Source organism: Etheostoma cragini, chromosome 18 (genome assembly GCF_013103735.1).
Source record: "Etheostoma cragini isolate CJK2018 chromosome 18, CSU_Ecrag_1.0, whole genome shotgun sequence".
In the NCBI taxonomy this organism is placed as follows: Eukaryota; Metazoa; Chordata; class Actinopteri; order Perciformes; family Percidae; genus Etheostoma; species Etheostoma cragini.
In genome coordinates this window covers 19,686,340-19,706,787 of record NC_048424.1, presented here as the reverse complement: position 1 = coordinate 19,706,787, position 20,448 = coordinate 19,686,340, and the positions used below count along the sequence as shown (strand labels likewise).

Here is a 20,448-nt window from a genome sequence, read left to right as displayed (position 1 = left end):
GGCTCCCTCCAGGATCCTTGCGAGAGTAAAGATCTGATCCGTTGTTCCACGACCAGGACGGAATCCGCATTGTTCCTCGTGTTCCTCCATGTGTTAAAATCATTTAATTCCAAATCATTTTTCCAGCAAAAATGCCAAACATTCTGTTGTTCCAGCTTCTACAGTAATTTGTACACATATTCTGCTTATATTTGTGTTCTGTGTAATAAACTGGAAATCTTTGGGCTCATCGCTGTTTAGATGTCACCTCGGGCTCAAGTAAATTCAGATATTATGATAATTATTATGTCATTTTTCACTTTTCTGACATTTTACACATTAATTTCAGTTGGAGGCTGAAGTAAACACGCTGCTGATACTCTAGTGGCACCTAACTTGCAAAGCCACGTAAAGCATTGTAATATATGTAAAGGATTTCAGACGTCTAACCTTCTGCTATTTGCTGCTCGGACAGTAAACCTTTAAAAATAAAAGCCTCTGCTCTATGCAACGAATTTTACTTTAATACATCTCCATTAATTCCTCATGTTTCCATTGCATTCTGAGTGGAATGCAGACAAGACCTAGACCTAGATCTGCCCACACAGGGCCGATGGGGAGCCGTCACCCTGCCTGTCTCTTGCTAGCTGGCTACTCTTACAGTCACTGGCCAAAATTCCACTCCAACAATAACATGTGTTTTCTTGTTTTTATTAAATGCTGCATTTATTCTGATTACATGGCAAGTAATTACAGAGCTTGCTGATATTAACCATAAGCTAATTCCTTCTGGGTTTAATTACTAATTAATTACTGGGTTGGACAGCTGTGGTACCCCCCCCCCACTCCCGAACGTTCCTACCGAATAACTTTCCCGTTCATACAGAGTATCCCTCGCCTGTCGGACTATGCGACCGCTGACCGTGATTAACACAAACATTTACGCTTTCATTGTCTGTGGAAGTGGGTTCCGCTTACTCTGCATTAATGGCGGCGGCGCTTGAGGAAGCAATAGCGATTTGTCCATAGATCCAATGATTAATTGATGAATCAAGAAAATAATCAGCAGATGATTTATCCTGTTTGACGGTGATTTAGTTGTGAGACAGACTGCTGGTAGGACCTGAGAAGCCTAGGGCTTCTACCTATCCATTTTACAAGCAGATCTAGTGATATGTTGAAATTCTTTTTCTTTACTTTTATATACGTTTTCAGTTTTGTGTGTTTATACATTATATATATCCTTGTTATCGTTTGAAAGGAAATGATCATTACAGGGCTATTCCTATGCATCAGGACCTGTGATCATTTACACACATGACATTTTGAAACCCAGTAGCACTAATTGGCCTTCCAGCATTTAATCTTCCAGATCTCTCTGTCTTTTTCTCTCTATTTGCCTCCAGAAATATTTTCTTTCTCACGCAGTTTCCATCTTTTCTAATGTCCTTACCCCCCCCCCTTTCTCGTCAGCCCTCCTCAGCGCCCACGTCACCTGTGTTGATTTACTGTCAAATCTTCCAGGATTATCGGTAATCCCACAGCAGTAAAATCTGTTTGCTGACAGCTGTGCTCCCTCTAACAGTGTTGCTGTTTCCTGCGCACACACTGCCCTCATATAACAGAAAAAGCCTGTCTTCCTTCCGTGAAAAAAAAATAGAAACATTAATTTTCTGCCTCAATGGATTCCAATTGACAATATTCTACTCTCTCTTTCTGTGGTATTTTGTTGTGTTTGACTATGATGTGGGGCTGCTTTCTCCTTTTGTGGATTAGGGGGTTGGAGCAATTTTATTGTGGGTGAATTAAGTAGAATATTGTCTATATTCTCACAGGGACACAGATGCTCATTTTTTGACCCCATCTTCATGAATACTGCTGTTTTTGAACATCAAAGAGACAGACTCACTAATAATTTAGCAATCGCTTCTTGCACTTCACGCTCAGTCGGCAGGTGTTCAATCTAATGAAAATACAGTGATGCATTTGTGTACAATCTCCTTTTCATCTTGGGGAAATTGGAGTTGAAATAGAAAATGACTGAGAAACAAATTGGGCCACACACACTTTAGAAGATATTAGTTTTATCGATCCAGCTGTCTTCGAAATCAGCACTATGGAATATCACTAAAGTATGACGCTATGATATTACAGTTTGCATTGGAGTGCAATTCTGCAGTGGCAAATTATCCCCTACTGGAAAAAAACTAAATGAAAAACAAATCCCTCCAAGAAAAAATGTACACTGAGGTATATCATCTTTACACTTGCATGCACGGCATGATCAATACCCCAAACCTTTTGTATTTCTTCCCCAGGTGGTGTACAAGAACAACGATATCCGGCTGGAGCTGTCCCGCCTTGCCCGCATCGTGGACCCCAAGATGAAACTCCAGGGGGATGTGGTCTTCAAGTGCGAAAACGTTCCCACCCTCGACCCCATCAACTTCGAGACGCCGGACTCGTACCTGGCCTTGCCCAAGTGGAACACCAAACGCGTAGGCTCCATCTCCTTTGACTTCCGTACCTCGGAACCCAATGGGTTAATACTCTTCACCCACGGCAAGCCCCAGGACCGCCGGGACGCAAAGGGCCAGAAGAACAACAAGGTGGACTTCTTTGCAGTGGAGCTGCTGGAAGGGGGGCTGTACTTGCTGCTGGACATGGGCTCTGGCACCATCAAAGTCAAGGCCACACAGGCTAAGATCAACGACGGCGCCTGGCACCACGTGGACATCCAGAGGGACGGCCGCTCAGGTAAGCATGGAGGGGAAAGGGGAAAGGGAAGGAAGGCAAAAACTGCCTCAATAGCTGAATTTCTGCATGGGCCAATACTGAGTACCGATCCGATACCAGTGTTAAAACGACGCATCTGTAAAATAGCTTCAGGAAGGAACTTCTTTGGTCGAAAATGTGTACATTCAAAGTCAGATTTGACAGATAATCTAGCTAGCTGTCTGTTTTTATCTGTCAGAGATCTGAGGAGCAGTTAACTATAGTCCTCAGAAATCCAACAAATTGTCAACACAAAGAAAGACACAATGAAGTTTTCGGCGGCACCAAAGCAATCCCAGAAATAACACTTAGTGGATATAGTCAGTGATAATAACTGAAAAAATTGCTGTGTATGCTTTTGTACATAGTAAGCAGCTGTTTTATCCAAGGCTAAATTACTTGGTATTGGATCAATGCATAGACTCGCGTTCTCACCGACACCAGAATTTTTGAAAGTATCGGAGGCTTTCCCCTATACTGGTATTGATATCGGAGAAACTCTAGTCAGAAATCAATTTTCATTCGGAAGTTTAAACTGAAATTTCACAGATTTTCTTCAAGCTATACTTAAGTCACAATGTTTACGATTAGTTAGAAAGTTTGTTTCTGTTTAACATCACTGTCACAGGTTGTTAAACTGTGATCAGCTTGGTGTGGCGGATAGGCTCTGGGGGTCTCGCTTTTCATTTCTCTCTCTTTTTTACACACAAACGCATATTTAAGACTGGCTTCGATCAAGCAGCTGAACTCCTGGCTCAATTAAAAATGTGTAGCCTTTGGCTATGCTGTATATGAATTTATAGGCAGAGCTGACAAGGCAAAAATTGAACTGCTATACAGAGGGAACAAACCAAGGGAAATAACAGTGTGCTTCCTTTGCAATATATCCTAAAATACTGAGTGAAGAATGACTAGTACTTCCTGCAGTATTGCTGCAGTAACTTTGTTATAGATTATCATTCCTCTTTTTGTGTGAAATAAAAAGAAAATCCCAATTTGAACAGCACTTCATGTATTAAGTATTACAATGCATTAAGTACTGTAGCAAGAAGTCTTTAAAATGTCAAAAATATTAAATGCCCGTCCCCCCATGCCTGTCACTACACTAGCCCAAAGTGCTGTTTTTAATGTTCAAACCCAAAGGTATTTAATTTAGAATATAAACAACAAAACTATAGATGTGAGAGGCTGTTACCAATATAATAATGTTGTGTATTTGTAGCCATGCTGGCAGCATTATAATCCCTTTAACCTCAGCCGTACTTTGTGTTTAGTGCTAAATGGCAAGTGACAGCATGCCAATCAATCATATCATTGTCACTGTGAGTATGCTAACATGTGATGTTAGCATTCAGCCAAGACAACACTGTGCAGCATCACATAGCCTATGGCATGGCTGTAGGCTGTAGCTTAAAATAGACTCATAAAAATGGCCATTTATTAATGTTCTAATAAATAATTAACAAATCAACTAATCCTTAACAAAAACTGACATTAAAATGTTTTCTTTTCTTCGGAATTCAAAATAGAAATAGTGAATAATTTTCACTATCATCACCTTTGCACTAACTTGCAAGACCATTTTCTTCCAGACAACTTTACCATTCTATGCTACTATTCTATACTATTGCGCTGCCTGTTAGTTTGAATGACTTTTCCCATCCACATTCTGCAAAGACCCGCCCCACAGTATTCTGCCTCTGATTGGCTAGTAATCATTGCCTTCTTGGCAGAATGTGGCGCAAAGGGAAAAATAACGGCTCAGAAGACGATGGCAGACTTAATGCTGATTACCAAGAACATTTTAAAATGGCACTTCATATTAAGTTGGTTGCCGGCCCCTGTTGTAGACTCACTCTAGCGTCCACAATGGAACTGCACCAGCTGTAAGACTTCTTGTTTCAGCTTCTTCCTCACAACCCCAGAATTATATAAACTTCCTCAATATATTAATTTCAGCGATGATTTATTGCCGGGATAAAGCCATAATTCTCTCTAGATAGTTACTGACTCTGTTTCCCCTCGCTTCCCTCCATCTGTATGTCCTCTAACCTCAAAACATGGCCACATACACAAAAAGTATTAGAAGATTATATTAGAGAAAAGGGTTAGAAACTTCTGTTGCCTAGAGCTGCAAAACCCAACACGGTCTCTGTATTAGGTGCGATCCTCCAGAGAACCAGGGTGTGTTAGTCGGCGCTACAGCCTGTGTTATATATCAGGTTAGAGCAGCCAATTTAGCGGCGTGTCAGAGCTCGCTGCTTTGATTAATCACCGGCACAGCCCCCAGTGCGATAGCAGAGTAGAAAGTAGGATTTTCACTGGGAAAAAGAGGGATGTGACAGATATATGGATAGCAGACTGAGGGATGGTTAAGAACAGGCATAATCACACTTGTGGCTTGAGTGAAATGTTAATGAGTTGCAAGTGAATTCAATTTCTTGTCCACAAAGATATCCAGCCAGAATCTCTCTGTCTGGCTGCAACAGACTATATAACACAAGTAAAATGTGATAACTTGTATTACGACGTTTGCGGAATGGCTAAATTTGAAGTTTGGGTAAAGACCGCGCTCTTTTCAGCTCCATCTCAGTGTGGGCTAACAGAGAGGTGCAGAGAGAGGTAATAATTGTAAAACAGAGTAAAGGTAAACCCTCTTTTTCTTCGTTATTTATATTTTAAGGCCCAGTCTGTAATTAGTATTTAATTGCAAGTGTACATGTCTGGCAATTTCTGGTTTATTAATGATCTTGATTTTAATTGAAGACTTACTTTTCTACTGTGTTCACTTAGGTTAAAGAAATCAACAAACCGCATCAGCAAACTTTAACTTCTAGTTTGCTTAAAGATCTTGCAATTATTTAGTTTTTTACTTGGATAAACCTTGTTGCATCAGCTTTGTCTTGATGCATAGAAAGTATGTTAATTTGGGTTCAAAGGATGTACAAAATATTTAAAATTGCCTCATGGAACATAGACTGTATCAACTATTTACTCTAGGTCTTTGTGCTGTTAGATCACACACATACAGAGATCCTATGCCAGTGGAGTGCTTATTTTGTTGGGTGCAAACTTATTTCTCCTCTGACTGATTTTTTTTCTGCCCTCTATTCTGTAATTTGCATGACTCAAATAGAGGTCTTTCAGAGTCGACCTAACCAGACCACGTCATCACAGACACAGACGTGCTTTGCTTTTTCACTCAGCCTTTTTTTTTTACAAGTTTTTGCTCGTGTTTACCAGCAATTACTTAGAGCTTCTGGTTGCAAATTACCAAAAATCTATCTGCATTTTTACCTAATATTCAACAAAAAAGGGGCTTGTTATTCTCACATTTAGTCTGACAACATCATTTGTGTTCAGTCCTAAAATATCAGTGCCACATAATGAAAAATGAGGGCAATACATGTCACTGGCTTTCAGTGGAGTTCCTGTTATTTCAACCAAGCAAGCAAGTGTTCTTTTCTGGCAGCGAGCTAAATGTGGCAGATCACTTAGAAGTAGAACATTACACTTGATTAAAAAAAAAAATCTACCAGAAACAAGATATACAAGATGATCTCACTCCCGAGACAGTCATTTTAAAGCATATGATAGGAGTAGATTATATGACATGTTGACATGTACATTTTGCAGTGTAGGCCAGTATTTACAGTAATAATGAATGGATTTTTCTTTCTCCAGGCATCATCTCGGTAAATAGCCGCCGGACCCCTTTCACAGCCAGCGGGGAAAACGAGATCTTGGACCTGGAGGGGGACCTTTATCTGGGTGGGCTGCCTGACAGCCGGGCGGGCCTGGTGCTCCCCACGGAGCTCTGGACCGCTATGCTCAACTACGGCTACGTGGGCTGTGTCCGGGATCTGTTCATCGACGGGCGTAGCAAGGACATTCGGCAGATATATCAGTCCCAAAATGCAACCGGTATCAAGTCTTCGTGCAGTAAGGTGACGGGGAAACAGTGCGATAGCAACCCCTGCAAGAACCACGGAGCATGTAAGGAGGGATGGAACCGCTTCGTCTGTGACTGTACTGGAACTGGCTTCTGGGATAGCACCTGTGAGAGAGGTGAGACTTCTTTCCAATAATTCCTCTCTATCTGGTAAATGTGTTTTCTCTCTTGTATTGATCATATTAAAATGGTTTTGGGTTTGTCAGAAGGCATATTGACTTTTTTTTAGTGAAGGGCTTTTACGTACTAATCCATTTACGTGCTAAGAAGAAATCTATATGGTTGGTGTGCTTGTGTGTTTTACTTTATATCGATATGTCTGTGTGCAAAGTAGGTTACAAGACGCAAAATGTTAACACTAGTGAGGAAGTAATTTCACAAAGTTGACATTTTTTTTCTGGTATCCGGCAGATGGTTGTAAAGTGGCAGTGAGGTCGCCACTGTCTACTAGCATTAGTTTTTCCAAGCAAAGTGGACACTGCTCTGTAGCAGACAGACGGAAGTGTGACTTGGGACACTTCCCTCACAATATTTATGGAGGCTTTGCTGAAAGATTTAATAGGATTTTCTGCGCAAAGTGGCTTTGGAAAAGCCTTTTTTCTTTTTTGCTGGGGAAGTTTCTGCAGTGAAATTTAACTTCTTTCTGCTGGTGAATTGGCCTCTCCTTGTCTGGATTTCAAGAGCTTGGACGCATTAAGCTTTTATGAGACGGCGGAAAGAGGGACACTCCGTGCTGTGGGAGAGTATGTTATCAGACTATTGTTCAGATTGTCCTTCACTTTTTCACTATTTTACAGAGATTTTCTGGGTGGACTAGAAGGCTTTAGAACTTGGTGTGTAAAGTACCATACTTTTAGGATGAATAATGAGTATCTGAAGAGTAGGTTGTTACAACCAGACTGTAGAAGGCTAGCAGGATGATAACATGTTGTTAATGACTTAAAAAGAATAGAAATCAACATCTGCATTACACTGAGAAAGGTCTGCCTTATAAACAATTTAGGACCGAAACATTCCACTTCTGTGTTGTTAATGTGCTGTTTTTAAATAATGAAAGATAGAATGTAGAATGTTATGTAATGTGGAATAAATGTCCTGTCCTGAAAGAGCTAAACTTCCGGTGGGAGCCCAGTTGGGAAGCTGGGGCTGTCTGATCGAGTTAACCTAGTCTCAGCCGAAGTGCAGCTATCTATTTTAGTAGCACTCCCATGATATTAGCACAAAGATGAAGAAAAGGCAGCAACGTGATGCCTAAGAAACTCTCCACACTCCAGAAACACTCCAAACCGAGCAAGTGTGCCTCCCTGACCTTCTCCTCGCAAGAAGAAAACATTAAGTCATATGTCCCTAATGCTCCACACACTCATTCTTCTTTGGTCCTGTTTCGCTGCCTGCCACAGATCGGCCTCCGAACGGTCGTATCTCTGCATTAGGGGAGTGCTGTTGCCGCTGGGTGATAACCCCATGGGGCCGCATGACTGCCTTCCAGTTCTGGAGCTGTGGAACAAAGCTTCAGTCTGTTCAGCAGTTGATTTTTGACTTTACACAGTGAGACATGAGGTGTGTTAAAATGCGCTGATGTTGCTAATGCTGTCGTGACTAAATACATGCCTCTGCATTTCAGTCTCTTGGTTCAGATGCTGTACTACCTGAATTCCTTCTCATCAGTTTACATGTTTGGAAGTACAGTATGTTGCTACAAATTGAGATAGGGCTAGAAATTCTTCCAACACACAGTATAGTGGCTCATTAATACATTGATGCACAAAAGTTGATCTGCAACAGTTTTAATATTAAATTAATCATTTTATAGGGGCACTTTTAAAAGTCATGAGGTAGTGTATACTACCCCTTGCATGCACAATGTAGCGGAACCCGATTGGTCTTGGACCGATCCTCCGGGTTTAGGGTGGCATATTTTCTCAAACTTCCCATGTGCTTGAATCAGGTTTTTCCGGTGTTTTTTTAATTTTTTATACAGACCTTATATTCTGTGTAATGTCATGAATACTGTATGGGCTGTGTACTGTTGTATGTAAGACTGCCTGCTGTTCACAAATCATGTCACTGACAGCAATTGCCTAGAACAGTTTTGAGACTGCCTCACATTAATAAGGAGAAATGTTATACTGTACATTTTCTATTTAATGTGACATGTGACAGTTGTTGGGCTGTGCTGCACTCCCATTTGGAGATATACAGTACTTTGCAAAAGTCTTAGGCAGGTGTAAAAAATGCTGTAAACTAAGAATGCTTTCAAAATATAAATGATTTTTATTTTTATCAATTTAGAATATGCAAAGTGAGCAAACAAAAGAAAAATCTAAATCACATCAATATTTGGTGTTACTACCCTTCGCCTTCAAACCAGTACCAGTTCTTATAGGTACATTTGCATAAAGTCTGCCAACGTTGAGGATCGTAGACGCAGTGGTCGGCCAAGGAAACTTAGTGCAGCAGATGAAAAACACATCAAGCTCATTTCCCTACGAAATGGAAAGATGTCCAGCAGTGACGTCAGCTCAGAACTGGGAGAAACCAGTGGGACCCAGGTACACCCATCTACTTTCCGGTAGTCTGGCCAGAAGTGGTCTTCATGGAAGACTTGCAGCCAAAAGGCCATAACCCTGACATGGAAACAAGGCCAAGCGAATCAAATATGCACAAAAACTTAGGAACTGGAGTGCGGAAAAATGGCAGCAGGTGCGCTGGACTGATGAGTCAAAATTTGAAATATATTGCTGTAGCAGAAGGCAGTTTGTTGGCTTAATGGCTGGAGAGTGCTACAATAATGAGTGTCTGCAGGCAACAGTGAAGCATGGGGGAGGTTCCTTGCAAGTTTGGGGCTGCATTTCTGCAAATGGATTTGGAGATTTGGTCAGGATTGATGGTGTCCTCAATGCTGAGAAATACCGGCAGATACTTATCCCTCTTGCAATACCATCAGGGAGGCGTATGATTGGCCCCAAATTTATTCTGCAGCCGGACAACAACCCCAAATGTCCAGCCAAGGTCATCTTTAGTCAAGGTCATCTTTGAAGAATTATCTTCAGTGTAAAGTAGAACAATACGTCCTGGAAGTGGCGGCAGGCCCCCACAGAGCCCTGATCTCAACATCATCAAGTGTGTTTGGGATTACATGAAGAGACAGAAGGATTGCGACGAAGCCTACACCAACAGATATAATCTGTGGTTAGTTCCCCACGATGTTTGGAACAACCTACCAGCCAAGTTCCGGTGTGTGCAATTGTACCGAGAAGAATTGATGCTGTCTTGAAAGCAAAGGGTGGTCACACCAGATATTGATTTGATTTAGATTCCTCTTCTGTTCATTCATTGCATTATGTTAATTGATGAAAATAAACTAATAACACTACCATTTTTGAAAGCATTTGTTTATACCTGCATACATATATAAACACAGTGGTGCTCATAAATTTACATGCCCATGCTTAAGTTAAAAAAAAAAGAAAAGTTATCTTAAGAAAGTTATCTTAATGCCTTAATTAAAAATGAGGTAACATCCAACCTTTAAGGACCCCAATTTTCATTGTGAATGGATAAAATATTATAAATAAATAAATGTTCTTCCTTAAAATACAGGGGGCATATGTATACATACCCCTATGTTAAATTACCATAGAGACAGGCAGATTTTTATTATTAAAGGCCAGTTATTTCATGGATCAGGATACTATGCATCCTGATAAAGTTTCCTTGGCTTTTGGAATTAAAATAGTTAGCACATTATCACATACCCTTCACCATACATAGAGATAGGCATGGGATACAGCTCCATAAAATTCTCTCTCAATGCAAATCAAATCAGCTATTAGTCTAAATGAAATTAAACCATGCCAATCTCTAGGTATGGTGAAAGGTATGTGATGATGTGGGGGGAGGGGGGTATTTTAATTTCAAAGGCCAAGGGAACTTTACCAGGATGCAAAGCATCCTGATCCAGGAAATAACCATAAGCCCATGCTTAGTCAACTTAAGCATGGACATGTAAACTTATGAGCACCTGTGTGTGTGTGTGTGTGTGTGTGTGTGTTTTTATATATATATAGAGTTTATTTTGGAATTTGTGATTTTTAGATTTAGATTTTTTAAGATTATTTTTGGGGCATTATAGGCCTTTTAATGGACAGGACAGTTGAAGTTATGAAAGGGGAGAGAGAGGGGCGTGACATGCAGCAAAGGGCCGCAGGCTGGATTCGAACCCCGGGCCGGCTGCGTAGAGGAGTAAACTTCTATATATGGGCACCCGCTCTACCAACTGAGCTAGCTGGGTGCCCGGAGTTTGTGATGTTAATCAAGCTTGGGTCCAAAACTGTTGCCATGGTTTGGACTGGGGTCGGCCTTGGACAGAAACTATGCGGGTCCGTGTAGGGTTGGGCCTGATCCTAACTCTATTGTGTACTGTAGCCCTGTTGGAATAGGTACTCATATTATTTACATCATTAAAAAATACCTGTACAACAACACAAAATACACTATTACAGATAAAACTAAATTCTTTGTTTAAGATCCTACTTAATTAAAGGTACAGAAGCATTAACAGTAAATTGTATTTAAAGTTATAAAAAGTAAAAGTATTCTGGCCCCTGTGACTTACTTACTTTTTTATATTTTTGTTGTTGTAATTTCTTTTTGTTAAAATTGATTTTATAAAATTAGTATCGGAAAAGACCTTATCTGCTTAGTGGTAACAGTGTGGACAGAGCAGGCTAGTCGATCTCCCCCAGCTGTTCCCGGGGGATCAGTAATCCCTCCTTTGTGTTCTGGGTCTGCTCTGTGGTCGGGCCTGAATATCCTGAACCACATCAGTGTGTAGGCACAGCAGTTTGATACCGGAGCCCTCTCAGTTTGCTGCACTGTTCTGGCCGGCCAACCTGTGGAGGAATCTCAAGCCGGGCTGCTTGTGACAGCGATCTATTTATTTCTCCCGTTCACTACCCAAAGCGTGTGACCACAGCTGAAGTGTCGGAAAGAGGACTGAGCAATAAATGGAGAGCTACGATTTGGAGCTTCTCCATTCTCCACCACAGTGAGCAGAGCCCTCACTAGCTTCTGATACAATAAAAAGCCGGCTTTATTTCAGCAGTCTCTTTTAGAAGATCACTCGAGCGAAGCAGTCCACCTTTTTCCTGCCCTCATTCTGACTGTTTGACCCTCCGCTGCAATCTGCACATGGGCGCTCACAGTCGGATTAAACCACTCAGACAACGTCAGCTGCAAATAGCCTGAGGTCTGGATGTTGGCAAACTAAATGTACAAATTAGTCTGATCTCTTTATCTTTTACATTCTTTCATTATTACTAGAATTACACTGCAGAGTAGAATATTTTTGAATCTACTACTTGTCTGCTGAAAGCCGTAACCCTTGTGACAAAGAAATTGCTCTGATTTGAAATGTTGGGCATGAAACAACGTAGTATTTTCTATTTTTCCAATATGAATGTGCATCACTTTGGAACAAATGGAATTGGTTTAGTAATGCCTGTGGAATAGTTTATTATTCTTTTAAGCAGCCCCTGTAGCTCCCTAGTGACAGTATCAAACAACCACAGAGATGTATTCACACATGGCACTTGCTATTGATCTCAAGCACAGTATACGGTACGACAGAGAATTGTGCTTGTATGATGAAATGATCGAGATCAGCGCTCTCCACGGGGGTGTCACAAAGGTTATACATTTACATTACAATGATTGGCCTTTGCTGGTGACATTATGCTCACATGTAAGTACACTTTTTGTCTTTTAGTTTAAAACAGTTGAGATCAGACACACATATACTTCGTTTTTTTCAGATGGATTCCCTTTGCATGCATTGGAAGGATTTCTCACATTGCGTCAAGATTTCCTTTAAAGGTCCCAGATTATAAAAAGTGAGATTTCCATGTCCTTTCTGGTCCTAAAACAGGTTGAGGTGCTATACTACATACATTCTGGTAGTATCAAAACTCTGAGAGGAATGCACTCAGCTTGAATTTAGAAACGGTGCTTTGAAACAAGCTGTCAGGACTTGCGTACAGTTGTGATGTCACTATGATATATAGGTAGAAAGTGCCGCTACAGTGCCGTTACATTCATTCCCCAGCTGCAATGATGGTGCAAAAATGCCGACCTGGAAGACCCGGAAACGCTGACCAATCAGTGCAGACTGATATACTTTTCCGGGTGGGCGGTTCAAAGAGACAAGCACTCAAATGTTTTTAAACTGAGTGTGAATACAGGTATATTCAGATAGACAGAATGAGAAAAGTAATGTTTTCAGAACATTAAAGCATGTTCATATGTTCTAGGAGAAACCCCAAATAAAAAAGCTGAATAGTTAAAGTAATATGCACTTTTGTTGGGACTCATTATCTCAGTATTACACCTTATCACTGGGTGATTGGAAATGACAATTAATTAGTAAAAAATGTGTTGAAATTGTCTTCAAATATTCTATAGACATTATACTCACAGAATAGCATGTCATTATTGGTCCCACTTGATTTTAGTAAATATAAAGTAAAGATTTAACAGCCAACACCCTATTTGGGCTGTTTTCTGGTAGTAAACCAGTGAAGGCAACACAGTAGAGCACAGTAGTAACAGTAGAGCATTTTTACATTACAAACACATGCAAAACCAATATAACTCCTCATGTGCCGTTGTCGATTTCTATAACTTGAGAAAAACAAAGGCCTCTCTGCTCTGTGTAATTTCTTCTTTTCCACTAGGAGCTAAAATGTTGGCAATTTTCTTTACCAGACTGAAAATACAACCTGGCAGATATTTTAGACTGTTTGAGGAGATCAAAGATCTTGCCATGTGACAACTAACAGACAACAGCGCTCCCGTCTGCTCTGTTTTCTGTTATCTGTGCCAGCTTTAGTATACAGATGATTTCTGTCTCTTATCTGTTGTGTGTGTCATGTGGTTTCATGTTTTTCATTCGCTGTCCTGAAAATCTCTCCCATTCTTGTACTTTTGCATCTTCCTGTTTATCCTTCTCCTCTTTTCTCTCTCTCTCTCTCTTTCTCACTCTCTCTTTCATACTCACAGTCTCCCTCTGTTTTGCATGTCTTCTTTATCCCACCCGGTGATACATGACAGCCCCTGTGACTGGTATCACACAAACAGATGTTGTGTGTGAGTGTGTGTGTGTATGTGTGTGTGTGTGTGTGTTCTAAATATGTGCGCATACTGAATATGATGTATAAAAAGCAATGACTATCATCATTCCCAGTTTTTGTGTGACCTTATGTTTCTGTGTCTGCATCCTGTATTTGTTTGCATCCATTCACATAATTGAAAATGCTTTTTATTTTTTATTTTTTAATTACCTCAAACGCTTGCATACACAAACCCAAGCATTGGGGGTAATTAAAAAAAAAAGCATTTTTGTGTATGGTCGTAATTAGCCAAGCAGTGCCAATGCCCCATGCGGGGGTATGATGCCGGGTCTCTGGCCCTGATAGACCCCCCTCTGGTCTGGGTTGTGACCGGGAGCGTAGCCTTGCCAAAAACCCATCTGCTTGGGATCTGGATTCAGCTTGGCTCTCTGCGGCCCCCAACAGGCACACATGGTAAAAAGAAGACAGACGTTGTGTGCTTAAAATACAACACTGTGCACATGTAATAAGATAGTTTGAGGGAACATTTTTGCCCTTATATACCCTTCAGGTGATAAGGCTGAATATCTTTATTTTTGTAACCTGTTTTTATTGTCTTCTGATTTAATCATTTTCTAAAGTGTAAAAAAAAGGTTATGTTTATAACTTAGCACTCCCATCTGCATAGAGTATGTCTAATTGGGTTGAATCAGGCATCCACATTTAGTTTGGTGTAGTACTTTAAAAAGTGATGCCGGAAAATAATCTTTTTCTCAAATAGCCTGCAGTCAGATTCATAAAAAGCAAGGCGAAAGGAAATGATTACCCTCCTGTAATGATAATGTTTCAAGATGCTTTGTCCTCTCTCTCTCTCTCGTCCTTGGGAAGCAGCTCGAGGCTTCATTCCTCTTTAATTGTAACATTCCATTACATGAAAAAGGCTACCCAAACAATTTTTCCCCAGATTACTCAGGTTGTAGTTGAGTCCAACTTGCAAGAGGTGACATTCATTCAAGACTACAGGGCAGGTATATTTGACACATATTTGACGTTGTCCTCTGACTCTGCCAGGAGACCGGATTCAGGCACGCTGCTGCCTCGATTGAGCGAGCCAGTCATCTGTTCAGTCAGTCAGTCAAGCATTGTGTTTGTAAACCGTGTGTGGGTCTGTTTGTGTGGGAGTGGGAGGGGAGCTTTTAGAGAGCAGGGTGTTGCTCACAGCTGTGTGTTGCAGAGTGCTGTGCAGCTGATAAAGTAGCCCAGTTAATCAGGTAAATAGGCCTGTAATGAAGTGTGTTTGTCTGATGGCGTGCCAGCCCAGTGCCAGGCAATCCCACTGAGACTCTCCTCTTTCTGTCTTTTGGCTGCATCTGCACACAGATACACAGTCATGGACACACACACACACACACACACACACACACACACACACACACACACACACCATTCCACTGGGGACAGATTGGGTTGTGTCTAATGCATATTGCATTTTCTCTGACAAGATGCCACCGCCCACATACAGTAAGTGCCTGTGTTTTCCCTTCCGTCAGTGTAGTGGAGTCGGGATGGCTCTGGGCCTGAGCTGATGGCTGGAAGTGTGTCCACCGCAGATCACTGGTGGTGACCTCACTCAATATAGTGCTGGCTTCCGCTTTCTTAATGTTTTTACTGGAGACAGCGCACAGCTTAAACCAGATATGGTTTTTTCAAACGTTCTTTCTAGATAATACATAAGTAATCTATGTTTACCAGCACTGTGCTTTACATGTAAAACTCAGATTAAGTACTTTTTAGCTGCAAATGTTTGTTTTGTCGTCATTACAGTTAGTGATTTTACAGCACTTTCAAATTAAGAGGGGGAAAAGCATGAGCATGTCAAATGCCTTAGCAGGCCTAAACAAATTGAGCATGGACCAAATTTGGCCAGCGGGGCCCAAGTTGGGCATTCTTGGCTTAAACTAATTGTTTTATTCAATTAATTCCATTTAATTAAATGTAAGGTTATTTATTAGTTCTGTCAAACGATTCAAATATTTAATCGCGATTAAGTCCATTAATATCATAGTTAACTCGCAATTAATTGCAAGTAATCACACATCAAGTGGTATTTCAGACCACTCCGAACATTTGTTAACTTTTAAAAAGTAAACTTTCCATTCAGAATCTCATTGGCGTTCTTTTCCGAGTCTCGTGCTCGCCATCCACTCAAAGGGTAACGTTACTACTCTTTAGCCGACTCGCAAGCCCAAACGGCGTGTGTGCAGCGTGTCTGTTGTTTTGTTTCTGGTCTAGCTAGATCCGGTGGTTGTTGTAGTTTTTCTAACGTCACTAACTGTCGCAATAGCATGTAAAACAAACTACCAAGTTTGCTAGGCCAAAAAGAACGTTAATCTTGTGATGAAAAAAATGGGTAAATGGGTTTGTGTTTATGCCATTAATAACGCGTTTAACTGAAAGCACAAATATTTATTTAATTGTTTGATTGATTGATTGATTGATTGATTGATTATAGATAATTTGAAATGGGTCAGGCTCATCATACAATTTCTTTTCGGTGTATCATTACATTTCTGCCTAAACTCATACAAGCCCTTAATCGCATCAATCACATCAGTTCTCATAAAGGTAGAAACACCAGAACACACACAGCATGCAATTACCTGCTCATTTTGCTCAATGTTCATTCATAGTGGCAGTCAAATAATAGGTTGCCACATGGCCTTTACAGTTTAATCATAAGTAGTAATGGCAGAACAGAGATTGGATGACATTGATGCTTGCCACCTTTCAACATCTTGTAATTTTGTAACTTGGGTATTACAATTTACTCTATCTTTGGGTCACGCTTGAAAAGTGAGGAAAAAAGCATTACCTTTTCATGAAAATGCAACATTGCGCAAACTAATTATCTATTGTGGTGGATATAATTTCTGTACTGCAAAGAACAAGAGAAATAAAAAAACAAACATTTGAAACATAACAGAGGTATACTTAAATGTTGCTAACCCCTAAAGTTCACCTAAGGGTGACAATACCAAAGCATTCACAGCATTTACCCATTTCAACAAAGCAGTTCTTAGGATGCTGTAATCTCTCATTCACATACAGACACTATGATTAACTCTTACATTTGGCTGCCACAATTACTGTGCATTGTGTTGTGCACAATAATTAATCTATTCTTATGAAAGTATGGAGGAATTATGGGAATAAGGGCAAAAATAGGCAAAATATTTAAATATATGGGATCTCCCACTGTAGCATCTCTGCACTCACATTGATAAAGTATTAATAAAAAATAAAAAAATGTTTTCAGAGGAGGTTGATTGATTCATCAGATATGAAAAGCCAATTCAAACAGTGGTAGAGTCAACATTTGAATGCTTGTCCAAATGCCTTTTCCACCCACAGAGAGGGGGGAAAACTTGATCTCCCTGAAAGTCTCTGTTAATCCTGGAACCCTATATTAGCCCTTGCATAGCTGCGAGGCTGCCTTTGTGGAAATCATTTCTTAAGATCAGGTACCAATTACTGCCACACATAATTTTGATTCCACATGTCAAACCAGACCTGTGTGTGTGTATTGCATTTTTTTACATGAATGTTATTCAGTACGTTGCAGTTGCATACCCATATTGGTATTATATTTTCTCCGTAACTAATTTTAAAAGGCAACATTTTTTAAGACATACTTTAAATTGTCAAGCTTAAATGAACAAAAACAATGCACACAATTAACAAAGGCGTAATACCTAGATGCGAGAAAAATATGATTTAGTTCAATATGTTGCCTATATTTTAGGTTTCAGTGATTGAAACATTTAGAAACAAATTTAAACGTAAGTACAGTTATTTAAAATAGAAGGCTATATTGATCTTTCCGCATCTTTTATCTCACCCCTAGGTTGAGTGGTTTAGTATTGTACTACATGCAGTCGTTATGTCTATGTCTAGTTGTCTTAAGGTTTTGAACAATAAGCATAAACAAATGGGATTACATGCACTTTAAAGGTATGTTTAAACCACATACACATTAAACATTACAGATGCAGAACCGTATGTGTGTAACCTAGTTGAGTCTGATTTCCAACATATTTTATGCAAAAAATAATACTTTTTGTCACTTAATCTCAATTGACATAAAGTGTCTAAACTCAAGGTTTACTTAGCCATTTCTGAACATTTTGGTGGTATTCCTGTGTACACAGCCACTATCTACCTTTTGTTTTTTAATCACAGCGTACTGTAAGTTTCCCAATTTGATTTTTTTTGTTTTTTAATTATTGCTCCTGAACTTAATATGTGGGTGGACTGTCCCTTCAACATTTAATAAAACTGTATAGCAATCCTGCCATTCAAAGATTCAAAGATTATAATTTTTAACACTGTGACTTTTAACTTTTTCTGGTCAAGGTTTATCCTTTAAAAAAATAGTTTTTCACCGTTTTTATTTTCTGTCTACAGTTTTTTTTATTTACTTTACTAATTCTAGGTTACCTGAAGCGAGATAGCTAACATTAAACATATCATCTGTTTAAATTTGACCTGACAAATAAATCATGGTTAAGATAGAGCTTGAGAACTAGTAGTGCTTGATTAAAAATTAAAAGGTTATGTTTATTGTTTGGCAAGATGAGTTGTGTATGTATGAAGCAGCAAGCTCTCGTCTAACTGTTGGCAATTTGGTTTGAATAAAATAACATCACTTCAAGGTTGATAACCACGCTGCTGTCTGAGAACACGCTGCAAAGCACTCACTGTTCAGCAGTTTTTCTTTTCTTTTTGTTCAACTTAGCTGTTGGCATTTGGAGAAAGCCATTGTCGCTGAGTGAGATGAAATAAGATGCACAACTGGAGCCTTCCAGATGTTTCCTTTGCTATCATAAAGTAGATATAAGTCACTCGGAGATAGAGGGACGAGAAAGTCTTTGGAATCTGAGGAATCATGATTTAGTATTCAGCACTGCTCTTATCTCTGTCACTTGGAGTCAAAATGGTTTCCTCTTCCCTCAATGCCAGACAGCTGAATTTGTAGGAAACAACCGAGTTGTGTGTTTGCATTTCTGACTTCAGTTCAATTTTTTGTTGGAAGGACGAATGATGGTAAAAACGGACCTTCCCTTCCTTTCCCTGCCCACTGCACTGTAACTCCCTCTCACCTACGTCTTTCTCTCTTCCTTGCCTCTTCCCGGCCCCACTTCCTTAGCGTAGACGGTTGATAAGACCCTTTTACTGGGATATTTATCTCAGCAGACTGAGAAAATGACACTTCAAGGTCTGCCCTGATTAACAGGCCAGTGCTCACATACTTGCACAGGACAAAGAGGGCGAGAGTGTAAAATGGAGGATGGGGACGATGAGGAAAATGGAGAAAAGGGGTTGCAAAAAGGGGATGGGTCATAGAAGAGGATGGGAAATAAGGATGGAGACAGATGAGGGAAAACAATTAGCTAGAGAGGAATGGTGGAGCTATAGCCTTGTAAAGCAGGACAGTGGACTTCAAAGCAAGTGCTATATCAAGTCAAGTCAACTTTATTGTCAATTCTGCAATATGTGCCAGACATCCAGAGCAATTGAAGATACATTTCTCTCCAGAACTGTCAAATATAGATATTTGACAGATATTTTACCGTTTTAGAGCTTTGTTCTCGACATGCTATGATAACCTTTACATTTTGATCTTTTTTAACCCCATTTTTGTACACTTATTTTGCTGTGTTATAGTTTTTGTCGCTTTTCTACGTTCTTTGTCGAGGTTTAGGTAGCATTTTTCAGGCATTTTTGCACTCTGTTTCACTACCACATATTTATACCACTAACACCAACGTTTTACTTGCTAGTTTTACACTTATTTGATGAATTTATTGTCAATAAACCTCAATTTATATGAAACGATGTGAATGCAAATTCAAATTATTTTTGAGTGATTGTTAAGATCAGAGGATATTGATGGATAATTAAAGACTATTAATGTTTAGTTAGTCAAAATAATGAAAATATACTACTATATACTAATATATAATAATACTAATAAAGTTAGTTAGGAGCATTGTATGGAGTCGGGATGCAGCAATGAAGGGAGTTTACCAAAACCACGCTTTAAATTTCACTGATTATTCATCGTTGATGCTCCGCTACATCGAGCAACTAACTGGACGTTATGTGTGGCAGTGTGTGCAGTTCTTAAACCTCCATGACAACATAAACGCACACGCGCCCTCTACTCAGGTAGCGCCACACACGCGCTACACTCATGAACACCGCAACAGAGTGCTACTTGCTCTGCAATTTCTTAAGCGTTACATCAAGTTAGCAAACACCAGGGACATGCAGAGCAGAGCCAGACCCTGACCTCACAACAGCCGCAGCTGCAACGGGGAATTCAACCCAAGTTGGTATGCTTACTAGCAACTTTTTTGTTTGTTAACGTTGCCAGTTAGCTAACCTTAGCCTTTTTCGTGTTAACGGTAACCAGTGTTGGCAGTATCAGTTAGCTAACATTAGCCTGTTTCATGTTAACGGTAACCAGTGTTGGCAGTACCAGTTAGCTAACATTAGCCGGTGTTCCGGTTTAACGAGAGTCCATGTTAACTGGCGACCGTCAGCCAAAAGCGTCTGTTGTTGTCGTAGTGA

General features: G+C 40.0%; 1 protein-coding gene across 18 annotated transcripts in view; it reads left to right on the top strand.

Moving 5' to 3' along the window:
* The window catches only part of nrxn3b (neurexin 3b), a 295,437-nt gene that overhangs the window by 84,174 nt on the left and 190,815 nt on the right, over positions 1-20,448 (top strand). For all 18 annotated transcript variants that reach the window (XM_034900814.1, XM_034900805.1, XM_034900804.1 and 15 more), the window contains 2 exons: positions 2,298-2,736; positions 6,439-6,822. In XM_034900814.1, the coding sequence (XP_034756705.1) occupies positions 2,298-2,736; positions 6,439-6,822 (823 nt within the window). The remainder of the gene's footprint in view (positions 1-2,297; positions 2,737-6,438; positions 6,823-20,448) is intronic.